Source organism: Botrytis sinoallii (assembly GCF_014898435.1).
Source record: "Botrytis sinoallii strain Bc 23 chromosome Unknown BSIN_001, whole genome shotgun sequence".
In the NCBI taxonomy this organism is placed as follows: Eukaryota; Fungi; Ascomycota; class Leotiomycetes; order Helotiales; family Sclerotiniaceae; genus Botrytis; species Botrytis sinoallii.
Genome location: NW_024066028.1, coordinates 668934 through 692693, shown reverse-complemented (window position 1 = coordinate 692693; position 23760 = coordinate 668934). Strand labels below are relative to the sequence as shown.

Below are 23760 nucleotides of genomic sequence, written 5' to 3'. Positions count from 1 at the left end.
ATTGATATCCAAATTCGATACAACAAATATCAAAATGAAGGAAATTCCAATATGGAGGTATCCTCTAGTCGATACTGTAACAAGTATAGAAAGACAGATCATAATATAAAAACCTGTAAAAATAATATAATAGATTCTAGATTATTAGATTTATAATAGCTTTAATCAATTGATTCAAAGATTGTTAAGAAATATAAATTTGAAAGTATAAATTGAGGTGAAAGTGGGCCATCCACTGATATGGGCCACGCACTGATAAACCACGTTAACTGTCTCGTACAAATTACGTCATATACACTATTAACATGTGGTGTCTGAAAATGTTCGTTCTATGTAGTTGTAGCACAACTCAAACATACCAAGGTACTCGGGCAGCAACGTAGTAGAAATATATATAGGCATTTGATTTGCTCAAGATCTCTAGTCCGAAACTTTTGTCTCGAATTCTGATGCTCCAGGCTAATCGTTTCTTCTAATGAGTACAGATGACTTCTGAAATGATATATATCAAAACAATACTATTAGACGACGGACTCGCTGCTCATATATCTCATAAATTAAAATCCTATGTACAAAATCATATATCCGTCGAATCTTTTTGAAGGATGTAAGTTGCTATGACTCACTCAAAAACTAAAACATTTGACCATCAAGTAACAGCTCTGATCGGCTATTAGCCAACTCTTGAATAGCAGCAGCTAGCTCATTAAGAGCTGCATCCACAAACACAGTATCCTTTTCATTTCCAACTACACCAACATGCATTTGCCCATCTTTGACGAAAGTTACAGCTTTGACAGGAGTCGCCGCATCTCCGTGTGGATTTAAGATATCCACTTTGCATTCTCTACCAGCAAAAGGCATGTTATCGAAATCATCCCAATCCTGATGATGAACAATGGAGTCGAAGAATCGTGCCTCCGAATCCGACGACCATTGAGTGCACTGTTTAGATATTTTATCAAAGCCAAGGAAATCATGGGCTGCGGACTCGGCACTTTGCTTCTGGACAAATCTCAACAGGTCCATAGCTGTCCACTCTGACTCAAACGAGACACGGGTGGGTGTGAATTGATAACATGGGCCTACAACATTCTCCGCGCCGGCCAGGTCAATGTTTCGTCCTGATGTAATGCTACCAAATGTCACATCTGGCTTCTGAAGACGACGTGCTAAGACAAGTGCCCATGCTGCAGTAAGCAAGTTTGCCGTGGTGATCTCTTCTGGGCGTCGGGAGATATCGACTGATTTTGTTTGGAAGATTGCTTTATCTGTAGGCTCCGTAGACTTTCCATTCAAAACGGATAATGATGAGCCATCTAGAGTATTGCGCCAGTAGTTAATGGCCGTTGTCTGTGTATTCTTATCACAAATTCGTGCCATGTATGCCGAGAAAGGCTCAAAATCAACAGCTTTTTCTCCTTTATAGAGAACTTCCAAATCTCGAAGTAGCATGGGCAAAGAAACACCATCGTAAAGAGCGTGAGACAAGCCTATAATGAGGCATTCTTTACCATCGTTGTCTTCGGCGTGTAGTAACCGAAGAAAGGAGGATCCTAGATGGAAGCCTGATTCGATGTCCCTTGTGCAAAGCTCGGCGGCGCATTGTTCAATGTTTTCGGCTCGTAGCGTATTAATTTTAGGGTTATCTAACTCATCAATAACCACTTGTAAAAAGTTCGATTCGTGTTCAATGAAGACAGTGCGTAGAATTGCATGAGTTTGAATAAGAGCTTTGCAGGCACGGAATAGTTGCAGGCGATCAATGGTTTCGTCGAAGTACAACATAGTATATTGTATGGAAGTGCGCAATGATTGAATAGTTCCTCTGATGTCAAGTGCTTGGGAGTCAGTCACTGGAGACACATCTTGAATAGTCCAATCTTGATTTGCGAGCTTTGGCCGGACAACTTCGGACAAGAATGTCTTAATGTCTGAATTGTTCAATGTTGAGAATGGCTTGTAAGGCTGAACCTTGTTAGCTGATGCTTGGTCTACCCTAAGTACTCTAGCAGCATCACCAAGACGCATGTGTTGGAAGATATCAGCCACTGTTAGGCCATGGCCCTGCATGCGAAGACCTGACACTAGTTTCATCGCCATAACAGAATCACCTCCGAGGCGGAAAAAGTTGTCATCAACATCAATCTTCTCTGAAGGAATCCCGAGTACATTAGCCCATGCAGCCTGAAGAATACTTTCCGAATTTGTCAAATTTTGTTTCGCCGAGTTATTTAACCAGACCTCTTTGAATCCTTGACGAATCTCGGAGAGCACAGGTCGAGGAATGTTCGAAGCTAGTAGATTTAACAAATTGTGATCCACAGTCTTCCTTTCCTTTGGTATCTTGTCAACGATGATGTATGCAAAGGGCATCATGTATGAAGGAAGAGAGTCTTGGATGAATTTATCGAGCTTTTTGAGTCCTAGAGCAAGACTCAAAGAGATCTTAGTACAAATAGTGGCCTGGGAATTTTGTGAATCTGGCGCGTTGCAAACTAGGTCGTGCTCGGCTGATATAACTTCAACATCTCCCTCGTCAGATAGTTGTTGTTCTACGAAGACCAGTAGCTCTTGCTTTGAGGTTTGTTGAGAGTCATCTGACGATGGTTGGTACACGGCAGCGGCGGCACGTACGGCTTGTGGGAGGTATTTGGCGAAGTGGGCTTCGAGTTCTGTGATGTCCACTGCATGTCCTTGAACCGGCATGACATTTTCTTTTCGACCAACAAATACTAAGCTCTTGTCCTCTAGTAAGCGGACCATATCGCCTGTGGGTTGCACTCTGCCAGTGCGACCACCACATGTGGAGCTTCCGGCTACGAGCCAATCTGGAGATTCAACAGCTTCGTCCGAAGAAAAAGGTCCTTCAAGCCACAGCTCTCCAATACAGCCGATAGGCGAAAGTAGAGATGGGTTTCGAGGATCGCACACCCAAGAGACGACCGCTGGGGGGTAACTCGACCCTTGCTTGATACTCGCGTCTGCTCGGATCCTCTTCGAAGATTTCTCCAAGGACAATGGAGGAGTTTGGTTCCACTTCCAGATTTGATTCAATTCCACCTCTGGCAGACACGATACCTCATCAATTCTCCTGGACAGATCCTTAGTCAATTGCGAACAAGCCACCTTCAATTGTGCAAGCATTCGTTCCATTTGGGCAATCTCAATCAGGCTGCTATCAAAATTTGCGCAAATTCTGAACCCGGTTTTACGAATTCCACAGGCCAGCATCAGCGGATAAGGGTTGAAATGAAGAGATTCGTGCTCTACATCTCCTGACTTAAATCCGAGGTCGCTGCCCACGTATTCCGGCTCTGAATTAATGACCAACCCTGTGCCAGCCTCGCATGCATGTTGAGCATCCTGGCTGACTTTTCGAATGTTTTGCATCCCCATATGCTGATATGGTATGCGGGCCAACATGCTTTGTTGTACACTCTGTAAATAAGCTTCAATGGAGCTTGATCGGCTGACATTTATGCGAACAGGTACTGTTGCGATCAATGGGCCAACAATACTTTCGACACCCTTCAATGAGATGTCCCGACCTGCGAGAGTCTCACCAAACACCACATCTTCGCTTCCAGTATACTGCGATGCAACAAGCGCCCACGCACCACGAATCAATGTTGCCATTGTAAAGGGGGATTTAGTGCTGCGGTCAAGGCTTATGTTGATCTCGAGATTCGCATCTGGAGTTGGCAAGTAGTCTCTAGACGGCAATCGTGGAAACTGAGGTCCAACAGCGTCATCCAATTCATTTCTCCAGAATTCTTGCATGGCCACTTCATCCGTATCACGCACATATTTGACAAAGTCGCTCATATATGCTTGGATTTCGATATTCTGACCCTGCAAAGCATTGCTAACTGCTTTCAACAACAACGGCTCTGACCATCCATCATACACTACATGATGAATAGTCCAGACCATATATCGGTTGTCATCGTCTGGCTGATTGACAATAGCATATCGAGCTAAGCTGTGTCCTAGGTCCATTCTTTCATTTCGATCACACTCAAGATATTGTTCTAGGTTGCTTGAACTTCTCCAGGAGATGCCTTCCTTGAGTATTACTTGCTGAAGGCCAGGTTCTTGGAGCTGGGCTACGCGAGTGCGAAGAATAGGGATGGCCGCAACAACATTCTCCCATGCTTTCTTCCAGATATCGAGTTCGATATGGGATGGAATACATGTAACTCTTTGAGCGACGTATACTTCAGTTGATTTGAGCGCAAATGTAAACAATGACTCTTGCGTGGGTGTACATGGGTAAATGTTCTCAATAGCTGCCTGATTGGACCCACAGACCTGTGATGCTTCAAGGCAAGCACTTTCGGCGGATTGAGAAATCATTGAAAATGCTGGAATTTCTGTCTCTGCTTCCGAGCTAGAAACATGTACGACTTCGGCCATGGCTGAGAGTGTGGGGTGGCCGAAAGTGTTGATGACGCTAAGATCCAGTCCTTCCTCCCTACAAACAGTAACGAGTTTCATTGCCGCCAAAGAGTCTCCACCAAGTGCAAAGAAATTGTCATCGATTCGAATGGATTCTGCATCGAGCTTTAATAGATGACCCCAAGCCTGACGCAAACGCTTTTCAAGATCAGTTAAATCTCGAGTACTGGCCTTAGTTGTTTCTTCGTTCACGTCCCTCAAATCCACCGTGGTACCAAATAGCCTCAGTCGTTTACGATCAATCTTGCTTGAGATTAAAACGGGGATGTAATTGACTGGTATACATGCGGTTGGTATCATATATCGCGGCAAAACCTTGGTCAATTCTGACGTGGCTTGCGACAGCGCTTGACTTAACTCTTCGGAAGGCTGAATTGACGTTATTTCAGTACCCTCTTGTCCTTTCTTTTGTTGTGGCCCAACAAATGCGACCAGTGTGGGCTGTCCTCCAAGTCCCTGGGGTGTGATCACCTCAGCAATTGCGCTGATCTCCGATGGTAGTCTGGCCATCAATTGACTTTCAATCTCACCAAGCTCAACACGCTGTCCACGTAACTTGACTTGTGTGTCTTTCCTCCCAACGAACAGAATACCTCCAGAGCCGTCAGGATCGTATTTTCCAAGATCTCCCGACTTGTAAAGACGCCCTTGACGACCAGCATACCCACTATGGCCTGCAGCAAGCCACGACGGGTTCTCGATGAAAGATGTAGCAGTTTTCGCGGGATCGTTCAAATAGCCTTGCCCTACGATAGGCCCCTCGATAAGTAATTCGCCTACAGCACCCACAGGCATTAGCTGTTCGTGGTTGTCCGGGTGAGTAATCCAGATAGCAGCGCCATTTCCTTCTCCAATAGAAACATAATTTCTACCGGTAGCTGTGTCGCTGTTTATTGTGCATCCGATGGTACACTCGCAAGGGCCATAGCCTATTACAATTCTCGTATATTGACCCCAAGTATTGACATCTCTCACTGATGATGCCTCTCCTCCAAGACCCAAGGCGTGAAGCGATTTTATAACATCCGTGTCCAAAATTCGAGCAACTGAAGGGGTTAAGCCTGCGTAATTGACCTGCATTTTCCGCATCACTCCGTTTATATCGTTCAGTCGGTCTTCATCTGATGGGATACAAAGACATCCGCCATTTCCAAGAGTCAGTAGCATACTGTCAATGCTGACATCGAAAGCGTAAGCCGCGAAATCAAGAACTCTCGACTCCTCTGTATAGCCAACTGCTTTCGCTCGAGCAACAGCACTGCTTGTGTAAGTCTCGTGTGAAAGCATGACTCCTTTCGGCGTACCCGTGCTGCCAGAAGTAAAAATTATGTACATTAAAGCAGATGGTGGCACGGCCTCTAGCGGTGGACTAGCAGGCGAATCTGAAGAGTTCGTAAATGTGTTCTCTTCTACTACAATAGTCTTTCCATTTGGAACGATAAGTTTTGAGAAATCGTACTGGGCGCGAGAAGTCACTATCAATTTTGCATTTACTTGTTCAGCCATATTTTGAAGGCGCGCAAGCGGAAGCGTTGGGTCAGTCATCAACAAAGTTGCCCCAACTTTCATCACCGCAAGTACAGCTACTATCGTCCATCTCGATTTCTCAAAACACACAGGCAGGACGTCATGTAGCTTGACACCCATTTCTCTGAGAGAGCACGCCAGGAAAGTGGAATATTGATCGATCTGTGCATATGTTAAACTGCCATCCCAGGAATCAATTGCCACTTTAGCAGGTAATTTTTTTGCTTTTTCAGAAATCATATCCTGCATACAAGAGCTGTATGTTGGAGGTAGTTGGTAGTTCCACCGCCAAATTTCGTTCAGGTCACGTGCCGTTGGATGGAGACATTCTTCGATCGAAGCATCGGGGGTTGAAATGCACAATTTGATGGTGTCGACTAGACTCTCGACGAAGTGTGTGACTGTAAATTCTAATATGGTTTCGGTTTGCCATAGGGGTCGGATTTCGAGAAGATCGTTCGTAAAACGTAATTCGAGGTGGAGGACACCCTTTGCTCACTACCATTAGCGACTTGGCAACATAAACGGATTATTTGCTCACTTCATCTATCGCCTCTTCAGACGTTTGGGATAAAGAACTGGTGCTCAGTAAAAGCGAGACAGGACTTGAAATAGTGGCATCCTGTCTTGATACAACTTTCGTGATATGTTGTGAAATTTCTGAAGTAACCTGCTGGACATTATCTTGCGATGTCTTCATTACTTCGCCTAGCGAAAGGCACCCCTTCACGGGCTCATGCTCGAAACTATCCTCTCGAGTTTTGTACGCCCAGTCATAACATATCTGGCTACCTTCATCCTGTAGCCTTAAAAGCACGATGAGCCAGGATAAAAGTAAAATTTCTTCTCTCATGCCAGTTCTAGTAATGGCCTGATCACACGAAAGACCCTTGACATTGAAAGCTCTAAAGCCTTCGCTGTCAGGCTGGCCAGGTAATAAGTCAACAAACCCATTTCCAGGTGAATGTTGACTTTGTAAATCATCAATATGTACAGAACCCATCCTGTCGACAGCCAGAACTTATGGTCGTGGGGTTTTGGCGGTGATCTGAGATTTGGAGGGGAAAAGCTGAAATTCACCCGTGTGTTCAATTCCGTTAAAATTTGCACGGGTTGCACTTTATTGAGATATTATGTTTGATTCGGAATCGGAGTGCTCGGATATTAAAGATCATGATAGCATACCTCCTTCCTTTGAGAGTAAAGCAGCAAAGCCACTATCTCTGTTGTTATTTTTGTGCTGGTCAGGATCAATATCCATATTGCGTTACGTGTGTGGGTGCGGCATGATAGTGCGACTTTGAGCATAGAAGCTCGCCAAACACGCAATCACCATGACTCAACTGGAAAGAACAGACCGGGAAGAGTGACATCGTTTTAGCCTACAGTTCAATGAAGCTGTTGGTTAGTGAGTTAATATAAGACATAAAATATTCATCCTTGTTGTTTGACAAGATGAAATAATGGGACTTCTCCATTAGCTCGAGCCTGACTGTTCCCACTAGCGGATATCCCAGTATTAAATTTTCACCCCGCTGATCCCATGATTGTCATCGGATCTGATAATAATTAGCTAGCCGAGCTAGTATCAAAATCCACATTACACGAATTAGATTTTAGATGACGTAAAAGATGGACCCGGACTTCTTTCCTATAACGTGGTTTATCAGTGCGTGGCCCATATCAGTGGATGGCCCACTTTCACCTCAATTTACACTTTCAAATTTATATTTTTTAATAATCTTTAAATCAATTGATTAAAGCTATTATAAATCTAATAATCTAAGATTTATTATATTATTTTTACAGGTTTTTATATTATGATTTATCTTTCCACACTTGCTATAATATCAATTAAAGAATGTCTCTATATTGAAATTTCCTTTATTTTGATGTTTATCGTGTTGAATTTAAATATCAATCTTTTATTGAAATAATATATCTATAGCTTTCTATTCAATAAGTATTTCTTTTTGATGTAATTAGGTTTTTTTTGTGTGTCAATGTTTACTTAATGTTTTATTTGCCTTTCGAAGTATATGAATCTTTGTACTTAAAAGTATATTCTTATATACTAATTTCTTTGTACTTTTAGCTAAAATTAGTATAGTTTCAAATAAAGGTATAGAAGAGCTTGATTGATAATAAGTTATTTGAGATTTAATTAGTATTGATTGAAAAAGCACTTTTGTAGGATTATAAAGTGTTTGAAAGATTCAAGATTCTAAATTGGGAGGAGGAGGAATAGGTGTATGGATTCGAATATCTAATTTAGAAAGTATTATTTCAGGATTGAATAAGATTAATTCTGTTTCTCGAAACCCTGATTTCATATTCTGATTTGTAATTGATTGTTGATATGTAGTTTTGAAAGCTATAAAGAATTCGATCTTTGAGATATGATTGATATATGCTTTTATAAACCCCTCAATTTGTGTATCATACTTTTGTTTTAAGGTATTAAAGTATTCAATATTAAGAGATTAGGTTAAATGATTTGAATACAGTGATAAATATATATATTTAATATTATTCTCCTTGTAATAATTCTGGAATAATATTGATTTATGGCTTTCATACCTATCTAGCACTAGTATTCTGTATTTGCTCTTAGTTCGATTTCTTGTATATTTATCGAAGTGTTTTAACTATTCTAATCCTGTTTTATTATTTGTCCACTTATTATTTATAGGTTTAATAGCCCAATCTGTAGAAAGATCGGTTTCTGTATACCAATTGGAAAGATACACCTATCCTTGAACTATCAGAAATGGAGGTATAGTATTCCCCTCACTATTGCTGTATATAATTGCTATAGCCTATTCTCAATTGCCTGGCTGTATAGCTTTACTTCTGCTACATCTTTTAGTATTAGTAACAATTATATCAATACTTATCATTTTTATTATAAAGCCTATTTCATCGAAGTTCCATAAATCGCAATCGAGAATACTATATTTCGCTCGCATATTCGATATAAGTCGGAACCAGTTTTCAATAAATATAGGATCTTTGTAGAAAGCTTTTTGAAAATCATAAATATATTTAAAATGTGTTTTTAGCTCTATATAATGTTTGATAAATTGATAAGCCTAGAGCTTTCCAATTCTTTTTGCATTTTGAGATTCAAGAATATGATTTACCATATCTTCTATTTTCTTTTGTTTAGATACAAAACCTCTCAAATCTATATCAATTATATACTAAATAATGATTTTCTCTTCTAGTTCCAAGAGATTTTGAGATTTAGATTGAATTTCTGTATAAGGAGGCATATTGTTAATTCTATATCGTAATGTTGATTATGGGATATTGTATAATATTACAGTCTTTTAAATATTTAGCTTTTTATCTTTCTGAATAACTGTGATAGTGAGTAATATACGGGCTTTTTTATTATTCGAATTTATTGTGGGTTGTTAATAAAACGCATATTGAAATGAGGGAGTCGAATTGAGGTGAAAGTGGGCCACCCACTGATATGGGCCACGCACTGATAAACCACGTTAACATATCAATATTCTATTATATTATCAGATTGTGATGAGTTACGGGGCTCAAAATGTTATCAGATCTTTTTCAATCTCATCTGATAAGATAATAGATTACCATCAATGACCTCGGGGGGCGGGACTCTTAGCAATACGGTTACGACTGTTCTAGTTGTCCCTGCTAAGTACTACTTTTAGTATAGATTTTTGAGCGAAATAAATTAATAAGATTGATTAGATATTTATCCATGTCATCTGATAAGATAATAATTACATGTTCTTCCCCACTTTTCCTTGGCTTTCTCCACTACATACTTAAAATTTTCTCTCAACACATGAAAATAGACAGCTGCATCGAAGGAACCTGTCTCGTCTGCGTATCTCGAGCCTATCTAGTACCATTTTTCCTTTCTGAAATAGCGCTGCAGTATCCTGAATCGCCATCACACTCTCTCACAACTTTGAGTTTACCCACTTCGGTGGTCGTTTGTCCACATATGCTTGAATACCTTCGGCAAAATTAGGACTTTTAACCAGACGAGGATACCATTCATCAGCCAAAGTCGACACAGTTTCCTCTACACTTCCAGCTTCCCAGCCCAATCTAATACCCATACGACCAACAATCAACGCATCGGGACTGTTCTTGCACATATCTTGAGCAACTTGAATAGCAAGATCAACAACATCCGTACCAGACTCTGCCACTCGAGTGATAAGTCCCCAATCACTCAGAGTCTGAGCACTTACGTTTCTACCGGTTAAAACCAGATCCGAGGTGCGTTGCAAACCCAGGGTGCGAACTAGCCTCGGTAGACACCCCGCCACAGGGACGATCCCACGCTTCGCTTCGGGCAGAGAAAAGACGGCCGTGGAGGCAGCGACTACGACATCGCAATTGGTTATCATTTCAAATCCCCCTCCCATGCATATGCCATTGACTGCAGCAATAATAGGCTTTTTGCCACTTCGACGTGGGAGTCCTGCAAGACCTGGTGCAGACATGTCATTGACAACCCCTGCTCTATTCATCTCGTTCCATTCTGTTCTCGCCGGCTTTGATTAGTTTTCGTGCAAAAAGTATAATTCGATACTGAATAACTGAATATTGAAGTTTTCTAACCTTGTAAATCGGCTCCAGTGCAGAAGGCTCTCCCCACACCGGTGATAATTCCAACCCAGAGGCTCTCGTCTTGATCAAAAAGCTCCCATACTTTTTGGATTTCCCGACTCGTGGCTTGATCGATACAATTGAGCTTCTCGGGTCTATTCAATGTGACCTGCACAATTCGTTCTTGAGGAAAAGAGACATTGAAATGTTTGAAATTCAAGGATCTTGATCTGAGAGACATGTTAACAGTGGGTCGATGTATAGTATGTCACTATTGCCAGCCACGCAAAATCTCATACAGGTAGAAAAGGATAATATTTTGACTAGTTTTACGAGCTTCCCGTCATGCAACTTTATAATATTTTATTGATCAGTGCGTCCACCATCTACCATCTAGCAGGCTCGAGGCAGGTAAATGTATGTATGGATTCGTAGTGCGTTCTTAATTTCTTGTTTAGTACATTTTCCTAGAAAGCTTTCTCTCGCTTCGACATCCCTGAGACTGAGACTCCATTTGAAGCACAATCGAACTGGCTCGCAATTGTGAATTTGCGGTATCGGAACATCGGCTTGAGAAAGGTATGGATGCAGTTGTAACTTAGTAATAGTTACTATACGAAAGAATATGTAGAGTTGCAATTACCCTGCTCGGTCCGAGTATCTCCTGTTATTTGTATGGAAGTGGGGTTTATGAGGTACATACCAAGGTAGGTAGATCAACGACATTGTGTTTGTCTTGCCCCGGCATTAAATCCGTAACAAATCTAGAGCGTTTCTCTGTTTTGCTAGACCGATATTTCGTAAAAGTCAAAAAGCCAGGAATTTGCCTTGGTCCAATCCTCATGAATGGTGTTACACGATCCTTGGTGAAAATCATTATTACGAACCTGTAAATAAAACAGCTGTGTGTACTCGTGTAGACCATGTTGTAGTTCTTAGTGTCTTATTTACATCCAAACTCTTTCAATAAACCGCCGTGACAGTAACTTATCGCGTCTCTATATTCTCAATAAACTTCACATCACAAACTTTGCGAGGATGGCACCACACAAATACCCTCTGGTAAAATTACCACATCCTTTTTTGACTACATATCGAGTAAATACCAATACGGAAACAACACCAGCTAAACATACTTTGACATTGGATAGTCAGCAACCCACATCTGTAAAGTCTTTACCTCAACCATTACATTCCGATTCTCTTTCATGGCTTGATTTGGTCACCAGGCGCGAAGAGGAGTGCCCCCCTCTATCTGATAATACCGCCTGGGGAAGAGCATGTCGAAGCCCACAAACCACGTTCCAATGGACTGGAAACAATGCTCCTACATTGGGTCAAATCTGGAATGTTGTCCACGCAATATATCTCGCCCACCCAACAGTAGAGTATTTCCGATTGACTTTGAGTGGCTCCGAGAAGGAGGTTATCCGAAGCGAGTTGCTATCTACTGGTTTGGGAATTGAGCACCCAAAACCATGGCGTTTCTCAAGCGCAGCAAAAACCGCATCGCCCACCGAAGAATTGTTAATTCTCCGAGGTGCATTCTGGCAAGGAGCTGCCTCACCACTTGGCCCTCGCCCTATCTGGGTAATTGGAGATGGTACCGACGGTCCAGTCCGAGGATCTCTAGCCCAATATCCAGTCATGCCCGAGAACTACCAACTCACCATGAAATTTCCCGAAGAAGCCGTTTACACTCACCACCCAACACGCCGTCCCAAGCCACATCCGGGATCCATTTGCTACAGTCGCTATATTCCCGAATTGGACGAGCATTTCTCTCTCGAAGTGGTTGATTGGCAAAACGATGCACATCTAAAGACCTTCAACACGTGGCAAAATGATCCTCGTGTTGCTAAGGGCTGGAACGAAACTGGAACATTGGACCAGCATCGTGAGTATCTACGCAAGTTGAACTTCGATCCTCACGTGCTGTGTCTATTTGGACGCTTCAACGATACCCGCTTCTCCTATTTTGAGCTCTACTGGGCAAAAGTAAGTTGGCATCTCCTTTTATGACTCGTATTCTGCGTTATCCCATTGATACTGACATGATATCATAGGAGGATCACTATGGTGCTCACTACAACGCTGGAGATTATGATCGCGGGCGCCACTCTCTCGTCGGTGATGCTTCGTTCCGTGGCCCACAGCGTGTTAACGCCTGGTATTCAAGCTGTATCCATTATGTATTCCTCGACGATCCACGAACTGTGAATGCAGTTGGTGAGCCCAAAGCAACAGGTGGTACCATCTTGTCTTACGAGAATGCCCAAGGTCTTACCATTGGAAAGTACGTTGATCTGGGACACAAACGATCGGTCCATTCAATCTGTAGCCGGGAGAAATGGTTCCAGCTATGTCCTCTGTTCTGGGATGGAAGAAAACAGCCATTGGAATCTGCAGATCGAGCAGCGTGGAATTCGATTTACGCCCCGAAGTTGTAAGATCCAAATAGCCAAGATGAACTATTGAAATGAGAATGATCTGTATATATTAGTTGTTGGAGATGTAAAAATCGGGTTCAAAAAGCGAGCAAACCATGTAATTTCATTAATAAAAGCGAATTAAAACCAGTATGCATTCTTTGTTGAGGCGAATTGGTAATAAAATGCCCTCTGACCAAAGTTATTGTAATTTGTTAGTCTCTTAATAAAAAGTTATCACAGACAGGAGAAACATTGAGTGATTGCTACAATCATTACTTTAGTAGTTTATTCCATTGTCAAACAGGAAGGAAGCCAATTCGAACCGCAGAAAGTATGGGTGAAAACAATTTAGCAGATAAAGTCAAACATCTATTTAATTGAAATACGGTCGGCCTCTCCTGTACCAAGAATCCTAGAAAACTCCAAGCAACTCCTACAACCACGATCAGAATCCCAAGACCAGTGCACGAATTTTATAATAGCGGTCTAACAATCGATCCTACAATCGATCTTTATGTACTGCTTCTTCTACTTCAAGCGAAAGAACAGCGTCAATGACCATATATTCTTAACCATTGCCCACAAGACGGAGAATAAGAACACCCCAAAGCTGATCCCTACAATGTCAAAGCCCCTACTGCAATCCCAAGTGCCAGCATGATAATATTTCCCTAAAACCGAGGTTAGCTAGTTAGTATCAGTGCACCTCTCCAAGCCAAAACATATACGAATGAAGACATACCATCCTACCAATTCCCCTCCTAGTCTCACTACTCACATCCTGCAGCCTCGCCACTCCAGTGGGCTTTGCAGTCGCCGTTTCCGTAACAATCACCGTACTCCCCGCCGTTCCACTCGTTGTCAAATCTGCGTTTCCTCCAAGTAATCCTCCATTTCTCACAGGACCAGCAGTCTCTTCACTCTGATGTGAGATCCCACTAGCACCCGGAATCGTGCTCGTGCTAATTATCCTCACCGTTGATGTTCCAAGAGTTGTGGCTCCTACCGCGGTCCCATTAACGATGCCATTGGCGCGAGTTTCACAGTTTGCGTCGGAATCACACGTTGTGCTAACGTGCTGGATATTGGTGCTTCCTTGGCCGTCTGCAAAAGAGCTAGAGGATGATGAATATGAGGATGAGGATGATTTGCCATTGGTTATATCTGTTGAGGAAGCAAAGGAAGCCGTGTCAGGTATGAATGGGATGTTGATATCAGGAAAAGTGATGGATTGAGCGTTTGTGAAAAGGGCGAGGAAAGGAGTGAGAATGGAGGGTTGAAACTGCATGGCTGTAGCTATAAGTGATTGTCTGGTGGGTCAGTCAAAAACGAGAATACAACGAGAATACAACGAGCGACTGGGGCAAGTTGATCTAACCGTCGTGTATTTTATAAACATTTTAAAGCAAGATTGTCATCTATGAGGATTAATCTCACTGGGGGCAAAATTCCAGTGAACAGAAATGGTAGGAGATTGCCTGTGGAATGTAAAAAACGTGCCCTTGGTGGCCAATAACATTCCTGTAAGAGGTTGAATGCCAAACAAACAACGATCATGAAACAATAGCCAGGAACATAATCATCTGCTTCGTACATGGTTCCTGTCAATTGGTGGTCTAGTTTGAAGAAGGCTACCTGATTTAGCGAATGAACACGTCGCATCAATTCTTGACTATATATCCAACCAGATTTGATGGGCAAATGTTTATTATTATGACAAACGACGAATCGCCTTGACAGTTATGCTGCGTAAGTATACATTTATATCCTCCAATTCGACTTCTAGTAGATCGCCAGCTTTGACACTCTCAATATTAAAAGTCTCAGATCCTACCAATTTTGCAGGGGCATCAAAAAAGCTCAGCTTGCCCCATGTGCTACTGTATGTAACATCTTCGCTGGCTACAAAGTTGAAGGTAGGAGGAAGAGGAGCCTCTTTGAATTGCCATGCGCGAATCAGAAAGTGACATAGCCAATGTCTAATAGAATCCCTGTTGCCTTGTTTAATCATTCTTTCGCGAGCATCAAGATGGGAAATGATGCGATCAAGCTCGGCTTTTGTGAATGGAAGGAAATCTTCCTTAATGTTATTTTTAAGATCATGTCCTAAGCGTGCTTCTTCCCGAAGTGCAGCTTGTACTTGCCAATGGAGTAGCAAATCACCGTAGCGGCGCAGAGGGCTTGTACACTTGGCCATCATTTCGACGCCGACTGCCACATGCGGGCCTGGGATAGTGGATGGAAGTATTGTGCCAAGTAATCGAAAATATTGCAGAGCAATATTAACTGGAGGGTGACCATGCTCGTCCAGTGAAGGCAATACGACTTCCCTATAGAATTCCAAGGGATCTTTTTTGCTTGTGTTGCGAGGAGTGACACGATAAGGAATTGGAACCCCTCTATCGTAGCACCATCGCGCTGCGACCTCTGCGGCGATCAACATAAGTGGTGCAACTGCGTCTATTTTTGAACCCGGACTACTAGATTCTTCTTTTTGCAATTGAATTGTTCCCGCTGTGGGCGACACTGATACATTAACATTGGCAGAGCTCATGGAAACACCACCATGAGCTATACGTTGCTTGAGTCGAGCATCACCAATCCTGTGTAGTATTCGAAGGTCTTCCTTGTGCTCGTCAGAAAGCTGGTGGCTTGACAGCATAGTCCTCTTCTCCGAAGTATGGGCGATAGGTGATCCAACAGTACTGGAAGTGGAAGTGATATTGGAGTCTGTAGAATCACTTCCGCTAACGACTTCAGCAACTACCTTGGGTGTCATGAATTTTACATCTAAAAGGGTGCGTGGAGATATCCTTGTATCCAGTATGTCACCATTCAAATTCATCTTGGCGCTAAACGTCAAAGACGGACGATTAGTGTCGAGACTGAGGTTATTTTGCACGAAATCAGGCGGCAATAAGAAGTACACTTCTTTTGGCGAATAGATGGTTTCAGTACGATCTGAAATCTCATCCGCAAACTCACCCTTTGCTTCCAATCGTGATGCAGGATCGGCTGCATGAACATGAACCCAATACTCGTTTGGTGTTTCAGTGCGTTCTATTGATACTCCATCATCAACTTCATGAGCATCTACAGAATCAATACAGTAAACCGGTAGATGGAAGTCCTCTCGAAGAGCCGACATACTATCTTCAGAAGTAAAACAGTCTTTCTGAGAAATATCGTTGCACCCGTGATTATGAACCCGAAGATCATAGGCTACCCGGTTCGTTGTGGGATGAATTTCACCAATTTCTTGCAAGAAAGTCCATGCAGTGCTTTGATCCAATTGGAAATCCTCGTATCGAGCTATGATTCGAAGAAGGCTGGAGCCCGTTGAATTTATTGTGGAGTTGCGATCAATGGTTCGGAAAGCCGCCCATGACTTCAAAAACTCTGTATATGGCGATTTACCAACTTGGCGTGGAAAATCTATTTTCTCATCCGATGTAGTTAACGGTCTAATGGTACCATGGGTTGTGAGTTGACGTGATTTGCGACTCTCGTCTATAACCCCCTGACAATCTTTGACCCAATTAAGTAGAGATCTCTTTTTCAACATCAAACTCGTCTCCGAGGCTTTTTGATGCTTGCGAACTTCCTCGACAACGTACATGATATTCTTTACCTCTGCTTTGGAGCTAATCTCGTACTGTCCGCCGGTTCTAGTAGCCCCCCTCAATTGTGGTCGAAACCCAATTTCATCGCGCATAAGGGAACGATGTAGAGCATACAATACAGGGTATGAAGGTGAACCATTCCCTGCATTTGAATTGCTTTGAGGAATAATTTCATTGGCTAGCTCAATTAATGTAGCATACCGGTAAGATTTATCTTTGGCAACGAGATTGTGAGCATGGTCTAGCTTGGAAAAAGTGCTTTGATAAAGCTCTTCAGATTCATCCCAGAACCTATGCATCTTTTCCAACATAGACTTGGTCGCTTCTCTAGGGATTTGTTGATCTAATTTATGTATATTTGACCCATCCGATTGTCCAGCTTCCGCCAATAATAGAAAAGGTCGAATTGTGTTCAATTCATCGTTGCTAACGAAGCCTGGTACATAAAAGTGTGTAGCTTTCATGGGGCCCTTAATCAAAGTGCCAGACATTGTATAGAATTCGGCAAGTCTGCCGACATCGCGTATATATATTGCAAGTTCTTGTCTCTGCCCTTTGCCACTAGTCGGCTTATGTCAGTTCTGCATCTAAATTCTGAAAGGGGATATAGTGAGTAAACACACATAACTTCAACGAGATCCCCGGGAATCAAAAACCCGCGCCTACTTCCAACATCGACCAAATCATCAAATCTAACAGTCGAGATGTCATCATGCACTGCATCCTCTTCGTCATCGATTTCGAACTTGTTATCCTGGATTCGACTGCTGGCATTGTCCAAACTTCCGGGTGAAGCATCGTCATTGATTGTGACAGGAATATATTGACTGGCATGCTCTGCCTCCCACGCTTCTAGCCGCTTTCTAAGCGGCACCAACCCTTCCTTCCGTCTGTACAAAACATCAGACAAACCGGGAAGTCTGCGAATTTGCGTCTCTGTTTCGGCTCGGCTCTGAAAACTAAGTCAGAAAAGTAAATTTGACCGAATGAAAAGTGTTACTTACTACATGGCTGGTGCTGAACGACTTCGTACCTCGCCTTAATATTGTCTTTTGCCTCGATTGACCATTTCCGTCTAGGCCTTGTAGCAGTTGTCGCCTTCCAACTGTTGCCCCGGAATTAAAGTTTGCGCAACACTTCCAGCAAACGAATGGTCGCACATTATTTCTTGAGAGTTGGGAAGTTCTCAACATAGTCTTCACACACTGTGACAATTGGCAAGCACTTATGTAGACTTTTGGAAATGTGAGGTATTTGATCGGCAAAATTTCTCCGATTCATTGAGATAACGTTTTACACGACGTTATCGCGTTCGCACGTGAGATGATCAAAATCTGGTCCAAGCTCCCTCTAGAGCACAGTCTCAGTATTTATTTTCTACTTTTTCTTCTCTGCACAACGTCAACTGGTAAATCTTTCCCACCAGCCATCAGTTCATAATACTGGCACAACAAGAATTGAAGCTCTTTAGCTATTATATTGAGGTGAGATACATTTCTAGCTGTCTAGCATCACTCGGAAGCTTGTCTTTCTATTACAATACAACTTGGTATGATGAACAAAAATTAGCATGTATTACCTGAAGATATATTGTTTCGACAATATCTCGCTGTGGTCTACACCAAGATCTCTGACTTTTCATAACTTCTTGCACATTCGTATCCTATTGGATCATGGCCTTTGACTGATGATTGTTTCTCACAGATTTTTTTTGGAGAGCATGTCTGACTTCAAGGAAGGACAATTCACTGTTCTTTATTTTGCTACTGCTAGCTCATACACCTCAAAGGATTCCGAGACTTTTTCTGCCCCTCTCCCTCTTTCACGATTGTTTGAGACTTTAGAGGATCGCTACAATGGAATGAAAGACAATGTCTTGCGCAGTTGCCTAGTGACTATCAACTTGGAGTATGTTGATGTTCCAGAGACAGGCTCTGATAGCACGGAAGTAATCATCAAAGATGGGTATGAGGTAGCCATTATTCCGCCAGTGAGCTCTGGATAAAGGAGTGCCATTTGTGATACTCGATAACATTTATGCCTCATTTGAAAGCCCTGTGAAGTCTCTGTTGCGTTCTATTAGCAAATTTAATTTACGCATTTAATTTCAAAAATATTATCTGACTTTCAATGAATACATGGTTGCTCTCGAATAGTCCAAGAGCTTACCCTTTCGCCAGGGCGGCATCGAAATGCAGCTTCGTTGTATGCATGATAATTGGGTGAAGATATTGAGCGACGTGCTGGAGATATATGAATCTCTTATATTTCTTGCAGAAAGTGGGGACACAGGAGAGCTATATCACGAACGTTCTGTCTTCGACTATTGCAGGCCCAGGGGATCATCCCAATTGTTCTTGTGAGATCAGGAGTTGAATCGTTCTGCAAGGTGTCTAGCAGATAGAAGGGTAACAGAATTTGCATGGGAGAAGGCCACAGGAGGGTCAGAGACTGGAAGAGGGCGTGAGAACTCATAGGGCCAACATGAAGAGCGATTCTGAGAGGAACAGGATCGGTAGAAGAATTATGAGACATTCTCTGAATAGATATGGAAGGGAGTGTAGGAATACCCAATGGGGGGTCTGGGTGTCGCGTGGGAGAAAATAATCGCAGAGGGGTAGTGATATCACCAATCTGATGTGTTTAATGGACCTCTCTGGGGAAGTGGAAGATTGGTACATGAAACCCAGAAGGCGAAGAACTTTACAATGTGGATTTGTAGAGAGAGATACTCAAATCGTTAATGAAGGGTCAGCCAAGGCAGGTATCATAGGGCAGGAATCTGAGAGTGGGAAAAAGACAAGAGAGAATGGGGAAAGAGCTACGAAGCCAATTAATTATCGAACTGTGTATCCATAGGCCAAGCCATCACTTCATTTGAGATACGTTGCTCCAAATCTATTCTAATAATGGACGAGATTCTGGGGAATCATCTGCCTCAACCACTCCCGAGTCCTTCTTTTTCCAGAATCTCCATGGATACTGTCTCGATATCTTCCACCACCTTTGGTTTGTTTCTCCAGTTCCCAAGCACTTCATTACGAGAAGGATAATCCCCAATGCCAAAAGTGTTCCATAAATTGATCCAAGAAATGTCAAAAATGTGATGCTGAACCTCGATTAGTCTTGAAACACATGGGATCGGCCTGAGCGCCACTTACGTTGAAACGTGACAACCTAGAGGTCTCGCTCTCAATTCCCATCGTTCAGACCAGAGAGGACAAATATTACTGTTGAAAATAGGTGCGAGGATCTTCATCGGAGATGTATTTGGAACGCAGGTAGAGGATACGGCACACCACGAGCAAGGGCCTACTGACAAACAATCCCAGCAGTCTTGATGACCCCAGCATCTATTGAGCAAATCATTTGAAGTTTGGTTCTCGTCGAATCTACTTGATGTGTTTGTGTCCATCATATATATATACTCAAATGGTCTTGGAGACCATCAGGTTCATCGACTTGAGGTAGTTTTGTGAGTTGCCCCTCAACTAAGGATTTCCGGCTGAAAGACAAGGTCAAATAGAGTAGAGGAGAGTAGGTAGCTTGAAATTATACCAAGGAAGTCTCATCCGACGATGAATTGTTCGTGAGAGGTCGTCGTATTCTTGAATGTCTGATTCTCAAGCAAACAATAAGAGGGGAAGAAACTGGATGAGTTATATATAATTGAGTAAGTAGAGTCGTACTTTGCATACGCTCCAACTTCATGGCTATGATGATTTTACTACGACTACCAATGAATTATCACATATACTACCTTGTATGTAGAAACGGAATTTAATTCCTTTAAATAAATAAACAATTTTTTCCCATACAGATTACATATAAAAACAGGCCACAACTTGAATCTAAAAAGTCGTATGACAAACAATCCCTCCATACATACGTATATTATCGTTATTATTATTCTGTTTTGTTTTATTTGTTTTGTTTTGTTCCTTCCCCAGCTTTTCTCTTACCTCGAACTCGAACTAGCGCTAAAATTTACAACACCGGCTCTTTTGACCATCGCATCCACGGCATCACAACTCTCCGATCGGACAGTCGGCACGAAATCAACAATCGCAATGGAAAATAATCCTTTAAATCTGGGTCAAATTGATCCTCGACTTCGAGATGAATCTAACACAAATTCATTTGCGCAACCTCAACAGCACCCACATTCAGAAGCCCATCACCAACTTCATAATCTAAACACTCAAATTCCTGCAAGCGCACCTCGATTATCTGGCCCATCACCCACACAGCTTGCACAGCTACAACAGTATCATCAACCTATTCACGATGGAGACCAATCTCAAATTTACATGCCTCAAACACCCCAGTCGGCCACTCACACACAAGACGATGGACACATGCTGGGAGACGCGTCGGTTGATCCAAAGCGATCAAGAGCGTGCGAAGCTTGTCGAGGATTGAAAGTTAAATGCGAACCCGATATGATCAATTTCGATGGTCCTTGCAAACGATGCACCAAAGCTAATCGGCAATGCGTCGTTACTGCACCAAGTCGAAAGAGACAGAAGAAAGCAGACAGCAGGGTCGCCGAGTTGGAGAAAAGGGTCGAAGCTTTAACAGCTACCTTGCAAGCAACGAAATCGGCTTCCACACCAACAGTGCATGGTGCTGAATCTAGTCTTGAGGAGCAGGGCCAGCAATTTTCAGCAAGACAGAATCCATATGAGCAAGTTACAAATGGAGGTTTCGCGTCGCCTTACTCAGGCCCTGCTGAATCGAGAATGAACTCCAACGACTGGTCCAACTATCCCAAAGCTTCTCAGCCCGAGAGCCAGGTATTATCTGCACCCCCGATGGTCATGGCAGGTCAGAAGAGGAAGCATGCCGATAATCAAGATGGTACTCCACCTGACTCTTTCATGACTACTAACTTCATGGGGCAGAAGACTCCAGACCCCAATGCTCATCAAGCATCATGGCAGGCGCAATTAAAGCAAACCCCTTCCCACGAATATGCAGATGTGGTAGATAGAGGATTGATAACGTCAGAAATTGCTACCAAAATGTTTAATTGTTATGTTGAAAGAATGGCCCCCCATATGCCAGCTGTCATCTTTCCTGCAGGTACCACTGCTTCTGAGATTCGCAAAACAAAGCCAATTTTATTCTTAGCTATTTTGAGCGCTAGCTCGGGCACAAATTTTCCAGCACTTCAAAAACAGTTGACGAAGGAAGTGATGAGTATCTATGCGGATCGCATCATTTGCAATGGCGAGAAGACATTGGAGCTTATACAAGCTCTTCTTGTCAGCACTCTCTGGTATTGGCCACCGGAACATTTCGAAGAGCTAAAATTCTATCAACTCATTCACATCGCGGCAGTCATGGCAATTGATATTGGAATGGGCAAGAAAGGAAAGAGTGGTAGAACTGATAAAATGAAGAGCGCGGGATTGTGGAGAGATCATCCGTGGCGTCGAACACCATATCCCGACCCCGAAACCGTTGAATCAAGACGTACGTGGTTGGGTTGTTACTTTCTATGTTGTAATGCATCTATGGGTTTACGGCGACCAAATCTTATTCGTTGGTCCCCATTTATGGCAGAATCTGTTGAAGTACTTCAGAACTCGCCAGACGCAGCACCTACCGATAACATGTTATGTCAATGGGTTCTCAGTCAACGAATTGCCGAGGAAGTTGGACTATCATTTTCAATGGATGACCCAAGTGCAAGCATTAGTATCGCCGACCCAAAGGTTCAGTATGCTCTTAAAGGTTTCGAACAAGAGCTTGATAAATGGAGCAAGTCCATACCTCCCGAGGTTCAAACACGTAAGTAGTAAGCTCCATTAATTAAAAATTGATTACTGACAGTGTCACATAGCATCTTTAACCTTGACGGAACATGTAATCAACCTCTATATGCATGAAGTCGCTATGCATGTCGATCATAACGTTGAAGAGTTCAAGCCACCATTCACTGAGGCAGCTTTACATGGCCCTGCAGAGAGCCCGGATGTCTTGACTGCTGCTCATATTTCCGCTCTTTCCTGTTGTTTGACATCCATCGATGGCATTTTTGAAACTTTCCTGCAATTTGAAGTTGATGTCATTAGATGTCTCCCTGTTGCGCACTTCGTTAGAGTGGCTTATGCTGTCGTGGTCCTCATCAAGATGTATTTTGCGGCAGCTAACCCTAACGGGGAGTTGGGCAAGGTTTTCATCAAGGATAACATGAAAGTGGAGCACTATCTCGACGGTCTGGTCGAGGTATTCCGTGCCTCTGCAGCAGATGAGAGATCTCGCCCCGCTGCGAAATTCTTGATGGTTCTCATAATGTTGAAAACCTGGTTCCATCGCCAACGAGAGGGCAAATCGACACCTACACAAAATCTAGAGACTGGCGACTCTACAAAATCTACCGGTGACAATTCTGGAGAAGCTGCGAACCAGCCAGATCAAAATGCTCAACAAATGGGCTCACAACGTAGCGGAAAACCAGGTTACAGTCCTGCCCCTGCGAACACACCCCTCCAGCTTCTTAGCGAAGTCGCAACCGGTAATTCCGGTGGTTCCCGTCCCGACAATCAAAATCAAGCTCAAAACCAAAACCAATACGCAGTTCAACAAAACGACTGGTCAGCACAACAGCAGCAGCCATATCCTCCCACGTACGACCCATCTTTAAACCCCATGAATGCTCAAATGCTTCAAGGCTACGGCGACATATCTGGAAATATCGATCCTTCTTTAGGCATGGATCTAGGCTTTGCAATGGGCGATGGATTCGAACAAGCAATGGGTATCACGTTTGGCGTTGGCGATATTGGGAACTACTTCGGCGAGGATATTTTTGGTCAGTTTATGGGTGGTAATGTTCCGGGGTTTGAAGGTGCATTATAGGAGTGCGGTTCCGCATGTCAGGGCTTTCGATGGCCCTTTTCTTCTCTTTTTCTTCTGGTGGGTAAGGGGGAGAGGAGGTGTGACTCTTGAAGACGAGAAGCAGAGTCACATTTTTTTTTTGTATTTATCACTATGACTTACTTCGACGGGTGGATATGGCACACAGAAACATTTCTTGAACTTTTTGGGAGCAGTTAGCTAGCTAGCTATTTCGTTTATTTAGTAGCCTTGACATGTATACGTGTATG

General features: G+C 42.9%; 8 protein-coding genes across 8 annotated transcripts; 3 read left to right on the top strand and 5 right to left on the bottom strand.

The window, feature by feature from the left end:
• Window positions 1-633: 633 nt before the first annotated feature.
• On the bottom strand, window positions 634-6991 carry EAF02_000166 (uncharacterized protein; the record flags this gene model as incomplete). Its single annotated transcript, XM_038896214.1, has 2 exons — window positions 634-6477; window positions 6530-6991. 2 exons carry the CDS (start codon window positions 6989-6991, stop codon window positions 634-636), a joined length of 6306 nt encoding a protein of 2101 aa, XP_038763073.1.
• A 2941-nt stretch (window positions 6992-9932) lies between these two features.
• Window positions 9933-10831, bottom strand: EAF02_000165 (uncharacterized protein; the record flags this gene model as incomplete). Its single annotated transcript, XM_038896213.1, has 2 exons — window positions 9933-10522; window positions 10603-10831. The coding sequence occupies 2 exons, from the start codon at window positions 10829-10831 to the stop codon at window positions 9933-9935; spliced, it is 819 nt and encodes a 272-aa protein (XP_038763072.1).
• A 635-nt stretch (window positions 10832-11466) lies between these two features.
• On the top strand, window positions 11467-13224 carry EAF02_000164 (uncharacterized protein). The gene is made up of 2 exons (XM_038896212.1): window positions 11467-12588; window positions 12657-13224. The coding sequence occupies exons 1-2, from the start codon at window positions 11629-11631 to the stop codon at window positions 13038-13040; spliced, it is 1344 nt and encodes a 447-aa protein (XP_038763071.1). The 5' UTR covers window positions 11467-11628; the 3' UTR covers window positions 13041-13224.
• A 415-nt stretch (window positions 13225-13639) lies between these two features.
• Window positions 13640-14310, bottom strand: EAF02_000163 (uncharacterized protein; the record flags this gene model as incomplete). The annotated part of the gene is made up of 2 exons (XM_038896211.1): window positions 13640-13693; window positions 13765-14310. The coding sequence occupies 2 exons, from the start codon at window positions 14308-14310 to the stop codon at window positions 13640-13642; spliced, it is 600 nt and encodes a 199-aa protein (XP_038763070.1).
• Window positions 14311-14733: 423 nt separating this feature from the next.
• EAF02_000162 (uncharacterized protein) lies at window positions 14734-17838 on the bottom strand (the record flags this gene model as incomplete). Its single annotated transcript, XM_038896210.1, has 3 exons — window positions 14734-17206; window positions 17269-17597; window positions 17650-17838. The coding sequence occupies 3 exons, from the start codon at window positions 17836-17838 to the stop codon at window positions 14734-14736; spliced, it is 2991 nt and encodes a 996-aa protein (XP_038763069.1).
• A 527-nt stretch (window positions 17839-18365) lies between these two features.
• On the top strand, window positions 18366-18650 carry EAF02_000161 (uncharacterized protein; the record flags this gene model as incomplete). Its single annotated transcript, XM_038896209.1, has 1 exon — window positions 18366-18650. The coding sequence occupies one exon, from the start codon at window positions 18366-18368 to the stop codon at window positions 18648-18650; it is 285 nt and encodes a 94-aa protein (XP_038763068.1).
• An 868-nt stretch (window positions 18651-19518) lies between these two features.
• On the bottom strand, window positions 19519-20373 carry EAF02_000160 (uncharacterized protein). Its single transcript, XM_038896208.1, has 2 exons — window positions 19807-20373; window positions 19519-19754 (listed from the first exon to the last, which is right to left on the bottom strand). The coding sequence occupies exons 1-2, from the start codon at window positions 20061-20063 to the stop codon at window positions 19544-19546; spliced, it is 468 nt and encodes a 155-aa protein (XP_038763067.1). The 5' UTR covers window positions 20064-20373; the 3' UTR covers window positions 19519-19543.
• A 342-nt stretch (window positions 20374-20715) lies between these two features.
• EAF02_000159 (uncharacterized protein) lies at window positions 20716-23512 on the top strand (the record flags this gene model as incomplete). The annotated part of the gene is made up of 2 exons (XM_038896207.1): window positions 20716-22441; window positions 22494-23512. 2 exons carry the CDS (start codon window positions 20716-20718, stop codon window positions 23510-23512), a joined length of 2745 nt encoding a protein of 914 aa, XP_038763066.1.
• Between the last annotated feature and the right edge of the window lie 248 nt (window positions 23513-23760).

Coding starts and splice junctions, on each gene's coding strand:
- EAF02_000164 (XM_038896212.1), top strand. CDS start 11,629: ATGGCACCACACAAATACCCTCTGGTAAAATTACCACATCCTTTTTTG. Junction 12,589..12,656: donor TTGAGCTCTACTGGGCAAAA/GTAAGTTGGCAT, acceptor ATGATATCATAG/GAGGATCACTATGGTGCTCA.
- EAF02_000160 (XM_038896208.1), bottom strand. CDS start 20,063: ATGATGGACACAAACACATCAAGTAGATTCGACGAGAACCAAACTTCA. Junction 19,755..19,806: donor CTAGGTTGTCACGTTTCAAC/GTAAGTGGCGCT, acceptor ATCGAGGTTCAG/CATCACATTTTTGACATTTC.